We start from the raw sequence: 12,714 nt of genomic DNA, 5'->3' as shown, positions 1-12,714 counted from the left end.
TGGCTATTTGCTCCTTTAGAAACTCCAGGACGCCCAGCTTGAAAGACCTAGTGGATGTGATAAAGATGACTATGGTTACAAGAAGGCCCATTCCAACCCCACTTTGCCAAAATGTAAAACATTATAATGTGTGTATCTCTGTACCCAGAGAAGCCACTGGGATATTAACTGGTACTAGAGTTGCCACATTTCTAATACTTTTTTACCAGCCGGTGAGGGAGTGGGCACAAAAGGGGCAGGTTGTGGGGACAGGGTAGAGATGTAAAAGGGCAAAGCAATAACAAAAGGGGGGTTGAAATGACACATAGACAGACATAAGATGGATCAGAAAGAAAAAAGTAAGATGGGGGGGATTGGGGGGCAGCCAGGGGCTCAAATTAAGGGTATTACAAATTTTGTAATACTGGCCCCAGCCTGGCAAATGTTTTACTAGGTAGACCAGTGATCTCCAACCATTGGCTTATGAGCCAATGTTACTTACCAACTCATTGGATGTAGCTTCCAGTGGCCTCAAAGTAGGTGCTTATTTTTTATTCCTGGCTTGGAGTCAAGTTTTGGCTGCATAAAAACCCAGTGTAATGCCAAACAGAGCCTTATGTTGGATGTCAGTGCACTAGGGGTTACCAAATAGCCAATCATAGCTCTTATTTGGCACCCCAGAACTTTTTTTTATGCTTGTGCTGCTCACTTTTTCAATTTGAACGTGGCTCATGTGTATGAAAGGTTAGGAACGCCTGAGCTAGACTCACAAAAGACCAGCCTGGAGACAACCCCACTGGGTACACAGACAGACCACTCCAAGAATTTGGCATCTCCAACCTTGAGGGTCCTAATTGTGGTCCCATGAGGCGGCATTATGTGTGCGCAATTCTCCACACAGGAAAACAGACTTTTACTGACCCCATTCTTATCGTTCCGACGGGATTGCACTGAAATGGCAAACACCGATAAAATGCTAAATTTTGTATGTTATGTGCATTTCAGCAAGTTTCTGTTGGTGCAGTCCTCAAAAGGAAGAATATGGTTTCTCTGTGCACTTCTACGTGGTGGAACGCACAAAAAAGCCACCACGTGCCAATGCAATTAGAAACCTGAAAACAGTGTCAGCTCAAGGTCAGGATGCTATACATTCTCATCTTCTGCATGCTTTATTCCAAGGTACGTGTTCCTCAAATAGATTAAATGACAGAGAGATGCATCTGTAGAGCCGAACATGTGTATTACCTCATAGACAACAACAGGATGCATTCCATCTGCCTCCAAAACAAAAAAGATAAATTCCTGTGTGGACATTTTACTCTATCCTTATAGAAGTGTTATAGAAGCATTCTCTGTGTGTTTTGGACACTTGGGAAGCCCTCGTCTAATCTAACTAAATCCTTCATCCTTGTATTCTTGCCGACTGCCAGACACCAAAATGAAGCCATTAATTATATGTGGGAGGTCAGCTGAACAAAGGCAGCAAGATGGTGGGCCACTGACAGTGTTGTTTTCAACCCAGCTACCTGCAAATCATTTACGTTTGACTAAAATCTGGAGCACAGTTAACTGCTTAACTGCTGTCGGCCATCTTCTGCCACTTTATGTGGGAAGACAGGAAATGTAGCTTCCTCTTACTTCCTGTGTGATCCAATTGTGCAAATAACAGAGTATGATATAACTGTACACGTGTATGTAGAGTTGTCACCTTACTAATTTAATTTTTCAGCATGCATGGACACGTCTCTTTGGAACCACGGAGATCTAGCAAGAGTTCCCTCTCAAACCCAGGAGGTGTAAAATGTGATAAATGCCTGGGAACTGCCTTACAGCTATAGGATAAAAAATCCTGTCAGCCATCACCTGTCAGTTCATATGATGACAGGATCACTTCCTGCTAAATCCATTCATTCACTAAACCAAACATGATATTATCACGTGTATAGCTGTCACCACACCATTTTAAAATCAGACCAAACTCATATTAAATCCGACTGCTGCATGGCTAATAAGCAATTATTTTACAAGCATGCATCAGTCAGTCCTGCAGCATGCAGGGAAATTAATATCATCATCTTTAAGTTAAATTTTAGTCTGTTATAGAATTGCTAATTCTAAGCAATTTTCTTTTTTTATAGTTTTTTAATTATTTGCCTTCTTCTTAAGGTTCACAGACCCCATCTAAAAATAAATGCTTTGTAAGGCTACACATTTATTGTTATTGCTACTTTTTTATTACTAATCTTTCTATTCAGGCCCTCGCCTATTTGTGTTCCAGCCTTTCATTCAAATCAATGCATGGTTGCTAGGGTAATTTGGGCCCTGGCAACCAGATTGCTGCAATTGCAAACTGGAAAGCTGCTAAATAAAACGCTAAATAACTCAAAAATGAAGACCAATTGTAAATTATCTCAGAATATCACTCTCTAGATCATACTAATATTACATATTTAAAAGTGAACAACCCCTTTAATTGTAACTCTTTTGGAGCATATAGTCAAATATTTCAAGCTATTTAAGTGCCCTTGGTTAAAATGTCTAGGGCTGCTATTTTATCCTGTTAAAATATCTATAAAATCTACATGCTGCAAGGCTGATCAGTTGAGACTAGGGTTCCCACATCTGCTGGCTTTCTTAGACGGACAAGGGGGCGGGAGGAGGCAGGACCGTTATGTCATAGGGTGGGAGAAGGTGGGTTTGTGACGCCATGGGGCGGGCATATGAAGTGGCGATCGACCTAAGGGCCATGACACACGGGGAAATTTACAATGTAAATCGGCGGTGGGATGGCATACGCGGTGGCACAATTTGCCAAAGTCGCTGAAGTTTTCTCTAAAGGCAACTTCGGCGACTTCGGCAAATCGCGGTGCCGCGTATGCCATCCCACCGCCGAAGTTTTCTCTAAAGGCAACTTCGGCGACTTCGGCAAATCGCGGTGCCTAAGTCGCCGAAGTTGCCTTTAGAGAAAACTTCAGCGACTTTGGCAAATTGTGCCACCGCGTATGCCATCCCACCGCCGATTTACATTGTAAATTTCCCCGTGTGTCATGGCCCTTAGGTCGATCGCCACTTCATATGCCCTGGGGCCAAACGATCAAATTATAACGACGGGCATAGAAAAAGTCGGTCCGGGGACCGCATCAACGAGCCGATGCGGTCCCCGATCCGACTAAATTTTCTAACCTGCCCGATTTCAGGCCAGATATTGGTCGGGCAGGCCCGTCGGTAGTGCCCATACATGGGCCAATTAGCTGCAGAATCGGTCTAAGGGACTGATATCGGCAGCTAGAATCGGTCCGTGTATGGGGACCTTTATAGAACCAACTTCCTTATCAGTGGGCTTTCATCTGATATGACAAAGCTCCCTCCCCAAAAGGGACAATAGGGAGGTATGATTTATGTATTTTACCCCTATTAAATATCTTTAATTTTCCTCCAACTAAAGATTTCCTGGCAGTTCAAACGTCAATATGTTGGCTTAGGCAAGTGCAAGAAGGCGGAAGTGATTGGAAAATATGCATCAATGAGCACTGATATTCTACTGCTACCCTCCACCAAGGGACAGAAATCAGCAGATGATATGAACAATGAAGGTCTATAATATTAATTAGTTTATGAGCAAATTACACAGATTACTCCAGAGATCATTTTGGCTCTTAGTCTAATAAATAGATCATAATCCAGAAAAATAAAACAAGCAGAATTATTTGAGGACCTCATACACAAACCCAGTAGGGCTCTCAACCAACCACATTGGCCTAGTATCACCTGGTCAGAACCTTTCATTTCTTATTGAAACATTGTTATAATGCTTCAGTTCGGTCCCATACACTGGCATTTATGATAATAAACTCAATAAACTGGCGCACAATTGTGGGAATTCACAATGCATTCGTAACTTTTACCATAGCTGTCAACTGATATTCCGAAACAATTTGCAATTGGTCTTCATTTTTCTCTTCTTATTTGTGGGTTTTAAGTTATTTGGCTTTTTGTTTAGCAGCTCCCAGTTTGAAAGGAGAAGGAAAGGCTAAATCACGAGGGGGTGCCAAATGTCACCAAATCACTTACCTGAAACCCCAGGTTAGTGCTCCTGTTAGAAGAAAACTGCACCGGCTCGGGTAAATGCAGGCGAGTGGAACACCGGCCATGGGTTTCTTTTAAGCAATTACAATCACTGAGGGGTACCTAACATTTTGGAACCCCCCAGTATCTGTAACTTTCCTTTAAGCAACTATCTGGTTGCTAGGGTCCAAATTACCCAAGAGACTGGAATATGAATAGGAGGGGCCCAAATAGAAAGATAAGTAATAAAAAAACAAGAATATTGTAGCCTCACCACTCAATAGTTTATGGGCTGCCATGGTAAGTGACCCCCATTTAAATGTTGGAAAGAGGCAGAAGAAAGCAAATAATTGAAAGACTATTAAAAAAAAGACCAATTGAAAATAGTTGCTCATTGTATTACATATTAAACATTTACACGAAAGTGAACTACCCATTTAAGGACCTATTAGTGAAGAGCAGATCAGAAAATAACGCAACCCTAACACACCATTTACAACCCGTACCTAACCTGTCCAAAGTGTGCGGCCATTTTTATAACCAGGAACTGTCAACTGGCCTTTCATAAAGGGGTAGAGTTTGTAGGTTAAACAATAAAGGAACAGGAGGTGAAACTATATATTACATTCCACATTCTGGACCCACCACTAGTCCTAACTTGTGGGTATTGGCATGGGGCTTTGGGCCAACCCACAGATCGCTAGAACCCACAATTCATTACTTTCTAACTGTTGCCAAACTGCAGCTCCCACCACCCGACTGCCAAAGACAACATCTGGAGACCCTGGAGACGATTCATCTTAAATAAAAAAAATCTGAATAATGAACGAATGTTCCGCTTCCATCCTATACCATTTGATCCTCACATACGAGCAAAACATCCAGACAAAAACCACACTCGGAAATTCCTCCTTGTCTGGTCCTATTTACAGCTATCTCCAGCGAGGCAATTATAATATAGGCAGTGACAACTCTCCCATGCTTGTGCAAGCAATGCACCGTAACACAATCGGAGTGGGGGGTGTTATAACTGACAAATAACAGGCAAATTTACTGTTAGTTACTTATTTTTTTGCTTACCGATTAAAAAAAAAACTACAGAAAACAGTGCCAGCAACCAAAGTAATTAAGGAGTAGCAAAACCAGCAGACAATTCTAAGGTCGATATGAAGTGTCCAGACAATTATGCTTGCTTAATGGCAAAACAATAAGTGCAGAGCAGATACTCACGCATTTACAATACGATAATAAAACAGATTTCAGTAGCACCCATACACAAAACAAAGTAATATCCACAGACCTATAAAACAAATAGCTTTTTGCACATTTGGAAAACATTTATGGTCTTGTTTATTTCCAAGTACCAAAAAAAATGGGTGTAAAGCATATTTGCATTCCCAGAACCCAACACTAAGGGGCTGATTTACTTACCCACGAACGGGTCGAATGGAGTCCGATTGCGTTTTTTTCGTAATGATCGGTACTTTGCGATTTTTTCGTATGTTTTGCGGATTCTTTACGAATTTTTCGGATCCAATACGATTTTTGCGTAAAAACGCGAGTTTTCCTTTTCCTTTACGAAAGTTGCATAAAAAAGTTGCGCATTTTGCGTAGCGTTAAAACTTTCGCGAAAAGTTGCGCATTTTTTTACGCAACTTTAGTAATGGATACGAAAAACTCGCGTTTTTACGCAAAAATCGTATTGGTAACGAAAAATTCGTACAGAATCCGAAAAAATCGCAAAACATACGAAAAAGTCGCAAAATGTTCGTTTTCAAGTCGGAACTTTTCCAATTCGGGTCGGATTCGTGGGTTAGTAAATCAGCCCCTAAGAGAACACAGGTGCAAGAACTCCATGGATAGGTCCAAAGCGGAGCAATTTTGTGCCTCTTAGACAGGTCTGGACAGGAATTCAAGACAGACCCTGGCATTTCAACTACACAGAGGCCGAAGCAGCCCCCCCACCAGCCCAATAAATAGTGACTCTATGGCATCTTACAGCAGCCCCTCTGGCATTTGCCAGAACCCACAGATTGCCAGTCCTGTCACAGATTGCTAGGCGTGCCCTTACAGCTTTAGCATTTGCGCACATTTGTTTTTTACACAATTTTTACACGAGGCTCATAATAACTGACACTACAAGTTTTACAATATAATACAGGTATAGGATCCCTTATCTGGAAACCCCTTATGCAGAAAGGCCATCTCTCATAGATTCCATTATAAGCAAATAATTCTAATTTTTAAAAATGATTTCCTTTTTCTCTGTAATAAAACAGAAAATTGTACTTGATCCCAACTAAGATATAATTAAACCTTACTGGAGGCAAAACAAGTCTATTGAGTTTATTTAGTATTTAAATGATTTTTAGCAGAGTTATGGAGATCCAAATTACGGAAAGATCCCTTTCTCTTCCTGCTGTGGCAGAGGTCCCCAAACTGTGTTGTTGGCCCTGCTAAGGTGTTGAAGAAGCAATGAATGGGGCCCAGCCTGAAGGCTTATTTATTCCAACTAACTGGGATTATATATGGGTGATATACATGGTATTGTATATGTGTTACTGTAACAATGGCAGACGGCATGATATACAGGTATCGGACCCCTTATCCGGAAACCTGTTATCCAGAAAGCTCCGAATTACGGAAAGCCCGTCTCCCATAGACTCCATTTTAATCAAATTCAGACTTTTAAAACTGATTTCCTTTTTCTCTGTAATAATAAAACAGTACCTGTACTTGATCCCAACTAAGATATAATTACCCCTTATTGGGGGCAGAACAGCCCTATTGGGTTTATTTCATGGTTAAATGATTCCCTTTTCTCTGTAATAATAAAACAGTACCTGTACTTGATCCCAACTAAGATATAATTACCCCTTATTGGGGGCAGAACAGCCCTATTGGGTTTATTTCATGGTTAAATGATTCCCTTTTCTCTGTAATAATAAAACAGTACCTGTACTTGATCCCAACTAAGATATAATTACCCCTTATTGGGGGCAGAACAGCCCTATTGGGTTTATTTAATGGTTAAATGATTCCCTTTTCTCTGTAATAATAAAACAGTACCTGTACTTGATCCCAACTAAGATATAATTACCCCTTATTGGGGCAGAACAGCCCTATTGGGTTTATTTAATGGTTAAATGATTCCCTTTTCTCTATAGTAATAAAACAGTACCTGTACTTGATCCCAACTAAGATATAATTACCCCTTATTGGGGGCAGAACAGCCCTATTGGGTTTATTTAATGGTTAAATGATTCCCTTTTCTCTGTAGTAATAAAACAGAACCTTGTAATTGATCCCAACTAAGATATAAATAATCCTTATTGGATGCAAAACAATCCTATTGGGGTTAATTAATCTTTTATTGATTTTTTAATAGACTTAAGGTATGGAGATCCAAATTACGGAAAGACCCCTTATCCAGAATACCCTTGGTCCCAAGCATTCTGGATAACAGGTCCTATACCTGTAGTACATGATACCTCCCACTGGAAATTCCCACATTGCACTCTGGGAAGTGGGGAAGTAGGTGGAGTTTGGGGACTGCTGAGTGGGGCTGAAGCTAGTAATGCAGCAGATTTATTGGGGGAGTCCAAATAAGTCCATAATCCGCCATAAAGCACGATAGCAGTGGACACAGTCACATGTATACCAGGATATATACTGCCGTACACTGAATAAGCTATCCCATCTCATAAAACATGGTTACTCTATTATACTATGATTGTACTTCACCCTCTAACAGACATTATTTCCGTATAAACATAATTACATGCTGATGACGGTGTCCCTTTAAATCAACATTGGCCTTCAGGGAGAGCACTTGTGGATTTTTCCATTTTTGACAGTGTACAGTATTAGCGCATGTGTGTATGGATGAATGGTGGGGTAAGGGAAAGAGAGGGACTGTGTGTGTCTGTGTAAGTGTGTGGGCCCTGGTGGGGGGAGTATATATATTTTATATATATTTTGTTACAGCTTCATACCCCACCAGTCAGAACACACTACCTAGCAGTTCCTTAAGGGTTAAGGAGGATTATTACAGGGATACAAGACACTGCAATTAAGGTGGAGTTTTAAAGCTGAGTCTCGGGAGGGGGCCACAATCCCCCTCTTTTTTTTTTACTACTCATGTTGCAGCTGAACACTTTGTAAAAAAACTAAATGCCTAGACATCAAGGAGGCAGAAGAAGGAACCCTGCTCTATATATTTAGATCCTGATTTTGAGCATGTTCCTTGCATCCCTAGCAACCTCATCTTAATTTATTAACTCTGAGAGTCATGGGGGTTGATAGGGTTTTTCAGGGGGGGGCAAACCATATCCAACTGGCAAGGGGCACTAGCACTTGCCTTGATGAAATGCTCTGCACACTGTGCTGAATAGCGTGCTCCAAGGGGGACCTTAGATCCTTCAAGGAGCCAATAATGAAAAGGGCCAAAAGGGAGTGAAATGAGCCGTCACAAAGCCATCTCCTGCTGGTCACCTCGGCTGTCACCGATGATGGCCTTGTGTGCAGAGGCTATGGGAGAAGGTTACAGGGGAGAGAGATGTGTTCACCAAGGCCCATCAGATTACAGTGAAACTGTTCCATAGATAAGTGTAGAGCAGGAACAGGTAAAACTATGGGGATTCTGGGAGCTGTACTACAAAAACAACCTCCTAAATGTAGAACATTGCTACAGTTCACTGGACAGTACCAAACAGCATTTTCACTGCAGGGGGGACAGAGGTTGTGACCTTACCAGGCCAGCGGGGGGGATGAGGTGGCCCCCATGGATATTTATATGCCGATCTTTCACAATAGAAGCAAAATAATTGAAGGGTTAAGAGTTCCTCATACACAAGGGTTGATGAATATGAGTGGACAGGAGGGGGTGACTAAGAAACGATGGTGTGAGTGTATGGGAAAGACAGGGAGGGAAGGCCAAACCAAAAATGTGCAGGGCCTCAAGTTAACCTGGGGTGCTCTGTACTGCTTTTTAGTGGCCATGGGAGGATAGGGTCCTATACATCACTGCTTGGGCTGCCATGAGTTTGTGTCAGACCCAGCATTCTGTCCCTCCTCAAGACAAATACTGTATAAATGCTGCCATGGCAGGAAGTTATGGCACAGACCAGGCATTCTGTTATTATTAACATTTAACATATATTTATAAAGCACCATGTTACTCTTCAATACAAATACAGTATAAATGCTGCCATGAGAGGAGGTCATGGCACAGACCATGCATTCTATCCCTCCTCAATACAAATACTGTATAAATGCTGCCATGAGAGGAGGTCATGGCACAGACCAGGCATTCTATCCCTCCTCAATACAAATGCTATATAAATGCTGCCATGACAGGAAGTTATGGCACAGACCAGGCATTCTATCCCTCCTCAATACAAATGCTATATAAATGCTGCCATGACAGGAAGTCATGGCACAGACCAGGCATTCTATCCCTCCTCAATACAAATACTTTATAAATGCTGCCATGAGAGGAGGTCATGACACAGACCAGGCATTCTGTCCCTTCTCAATACAAATACTGTATAAATGATGCCATGACAAGAAGTGATGGCACAGACCTGGAATTTTGTTCCTTTTTTATCCAAATACTGTATAAATGAATGAAGGCCAAAGAATATACAGGTAGCCATATATGAATGACAGTCATAGACCATGAGGTAAAACAACAACACTGCCACATAAGCATCAAGACTGGGATTCCAGGACCCAAAGATATAACCCAAACAAAACCAGTGGGAGCAGGAAAAGTGGAACCGGACCTGGCATGTATAAGGAGATGCTGTAAAATGATATCCTCCCTTTGATACACTGAGCAGTGGGACTGCCAGGCAAAGGACCAGGATACCATAGGTACCATATCCAGCATAGGGACCCAACGCTTCCACCATGTCCCCTCCCATTCCTGCATGCTGCAGCAATCACAGACCTCCACCGGACGCCCCTCACCCATCAGAATCCCTGTACCACTAATGCAGATTAGCTTTTCCCTCTCACAGTCCTTTCCCCAGTCAGGAGGCACCAGCTGAGCCTGACAGCGGCGTCATGCCATTAACACTCTTTCAGGGCCAATAACACTCTCTCTCAGGGCCCGGCAATGGCATTTTCTTCTAGCTGCAACACGAGCCCCCAAACTTCTGCTGCCAGCGACGGCCAACTTTGCAGCCACGTTATCCCATGGTTGCTGGGAGTTGTGGTTTAGGAAAAAGCCAGAGGGCTGCGAGGTGGACATCATTGGGACATAGCTGCCAGCAAAGCTTACACCCTATATATATATATATATATTCTTAATACTGATCTCATTACAATGCATGGGAAGAACAGGTGTCTATGTATGAATCCATCATGTAATGACATGGCACCCAAATATGCAATATTCCCTTCATACATATGATTAACCCTTTCGTCACTTGTGAGGTGAAAATGATGCTCCCTCTGCATGTCCCTCCATGAAACATCTTTCTGCACATGTACCCGTACTATATCCTTAGCCTGAAATCCTCCCCACCCCAACACACACAAAGTGCATCCACCAAACCGAGAGCAGCACCCAAATTCATGTTGCAACCAATGCAAAATACATATTTGTCGCTAAAATGGGGTATTATAGCCTGCAGAGTAAGGGCAACGCCACTGGAATTAATGGTGGATTGCACTTCTTTTGCACATGGCACCACTTGGTACATAACCCTGCTAATACCTAGCTGTCAGTAGAAGAAGGGGTATCTTGCAGAGGCTGGTGTGCACATCATAACACAGGGCACAGTGGGCATGCAAGGATACTGTATAAAAGCTCTCAAGCAAATACCCCATTGGCTGGCATACATATGTGCAAAATCTGACACGACAGGGCAGTCAACTGGCCTGAGAGTTCAGTAACTTAAGTGGAAAACATAACGTGGCACCAACATGCAGTTTGCCCCCAGTAACTGAGGCCCACGGTGCCAACTGCAGCTGTGTTCATGGCAAAGGGGCCAATTTTAGCCACAAACAGTATCTACTACATGAGGAATGCCCAACCTGGTGAGGTTGAATTGAAGCTCCCAGCATCCACCAATAGCCAATTATGAAGGATGCTGGGAGTTGTCGTTCGTCGCCAACTTGAGGGCCTCAGGTTGGGCAATCCTTGCGCAGGGAAAGTGCCTGCTAATTAATTCTTTGCTGATTAAATCCCCTTCAAGCTCTTGAGCCAATTAAATGGATCATCTCTGTGCTACTCACTGGCTTTGCCTGCCTTGGGTCTCTGCAGCAGCTTCTGTACCATCCCCAGGTCCTCGGTCTTCACAGCCTGGAGCAGCTCCTGGTCCTTCCCCATCCTTCTTCCTTTCACTGGGGAGGGGGGGTCAGATGGGGCTAAAGCTGGGGAGGGAGGGGGCAGATCCTGCTCAGATTGGTCCTTAGAGCCAGAGCATCCTTTTTGGCAGAAGGCGTTGAGGATGATGAAGAGGTGGAAAATGGTGAGGGGTGATGGAGATCAGGCTCCCTGCAGGGGTGGGGAGATGGGGGGAGACTGTCAGATGTGCTGGGGGGCAATAGAGACACCTCCAGCCGGGAGGAGCCACACTACAAGCAAGTGAGCAGCAATCACCATCCTGAATACGGGGGTTCGGGGTTCCCGGTTCGTTAGGGGATGTTTCGCCCTGCTTCTCCCTCACCGGCTGCGCGATGGCCGCACTGCTCCCCCGGGTATGTGGGCGCACAGGGTCACCCCAGGATACTGCTCCCGGTGCAGGACAGGCTCTCCCGCTAAAGGATGCTCGGCTCCGGGGTGCAGGCAGTGTGTGTGACTGTGTGTGTGCGACTGCGATCCGCCTCTCTCCCTCTCCTGATCCCTCCTCCCTCTCCCCCTGTATTGGCTGCGCTCACACTCAGCTGCATCCAGAGGCGGATCCGCGGCAGCAAAACCTGCAATTTCCAGCAGCGCAACTGCACCCATGCACCTACCGGCACCTACCGGCACCTACTGGCACTTACATACACCTACCGGCACCTACATACACCTACCGGCACTTACATACACCTACCGGCACTTACATACACCTACCGGCACCTACATACACCTGTGCCCAGGGCACCTACCGGCACCTACATACACCTACCGGCTACTACATACACCTACCGGCACCTACCGGCACACACATACACCTGTGCCCAGGGCACCTACTGGCACTTACATACACCTACCGGCACCTACATACACCTGTGCCCAGGGCACCTACCGGCACCTACTGGCACTTACATACACCTACCGGCACCTACATACACCTACCGGCACTTACATACACCTACCGGCACTTACATACACCTACCGGCACCTACATACACCTGTGCCCAGGGCACCTACCGGCACCTACATACACCTACCGGCTACTACATACACCTACCGGCACCTACCGGCACACACATACACCTGTGCCCAGGGCACCTACTGGCACTTACATACACCTACCGGCACCTACATACACCTGTGCCCAGGGCACCTACCGGCACCTACTGGCACTTACATACACCTACCGGCACCTACATACACCTACCGGCACTTACATACACCTACCGGCACTTACATACACCTACCGGCACCTACATACACCTGTGCCCAGGGCACCTACCGGCACCTACATACACCTACCGGCTACTACATACACC

General features: G+C 44.2%; 1 protein-coding gene across 4 annotated transcripts in view; it reads right to left on the bottom strand.

The window, feature by feature from the left end:
• The window catches only part of caskin1 (CASK interacting protein 1), a 138,012-nt gene extending 126,139 nt beyond the window's left edge, over positions 1-11,873 (bottom strand). For all 4 annotated transcript variants that reach the window (XM_031892911.1, XM_031892913.1, XM_002932468.5 and 1 more), the window contains exon 1: positions 11,290-11,873. In XM_031892911.1, coding sequence (XP_031748771.1) covers positions 11,290-11,383 — 94 coding nt within the window. In that variant the 5' untranslated portion in view covers positions 11,384-11,873. The remainder of the gene's footprint in view (positions 1-11,289) is intronic.
• Positions 11,874-12,714: the final 841 nt, after the last annotated feature.

Source organism: Xenopus tropicalis, chromosome 9, assembly GCF_000004195.4.
Source record: "Xenopus tropicalis strain Nigerian chromosome 9, UCB_Xtro_10.0, whole genome shotgun sequence".
NCBI classification, from domain to species: Eukaryota; Metazoa; Chordata; class Amphibia; order Anura; family Pipidae; genus Xenopus; species Xenopus tropicalis.
The sequence above is the reverse complement of the archived record's forward strand: the minus strand, read 5'-3'. Positions and strand labels throughout refer to the sequence as shown.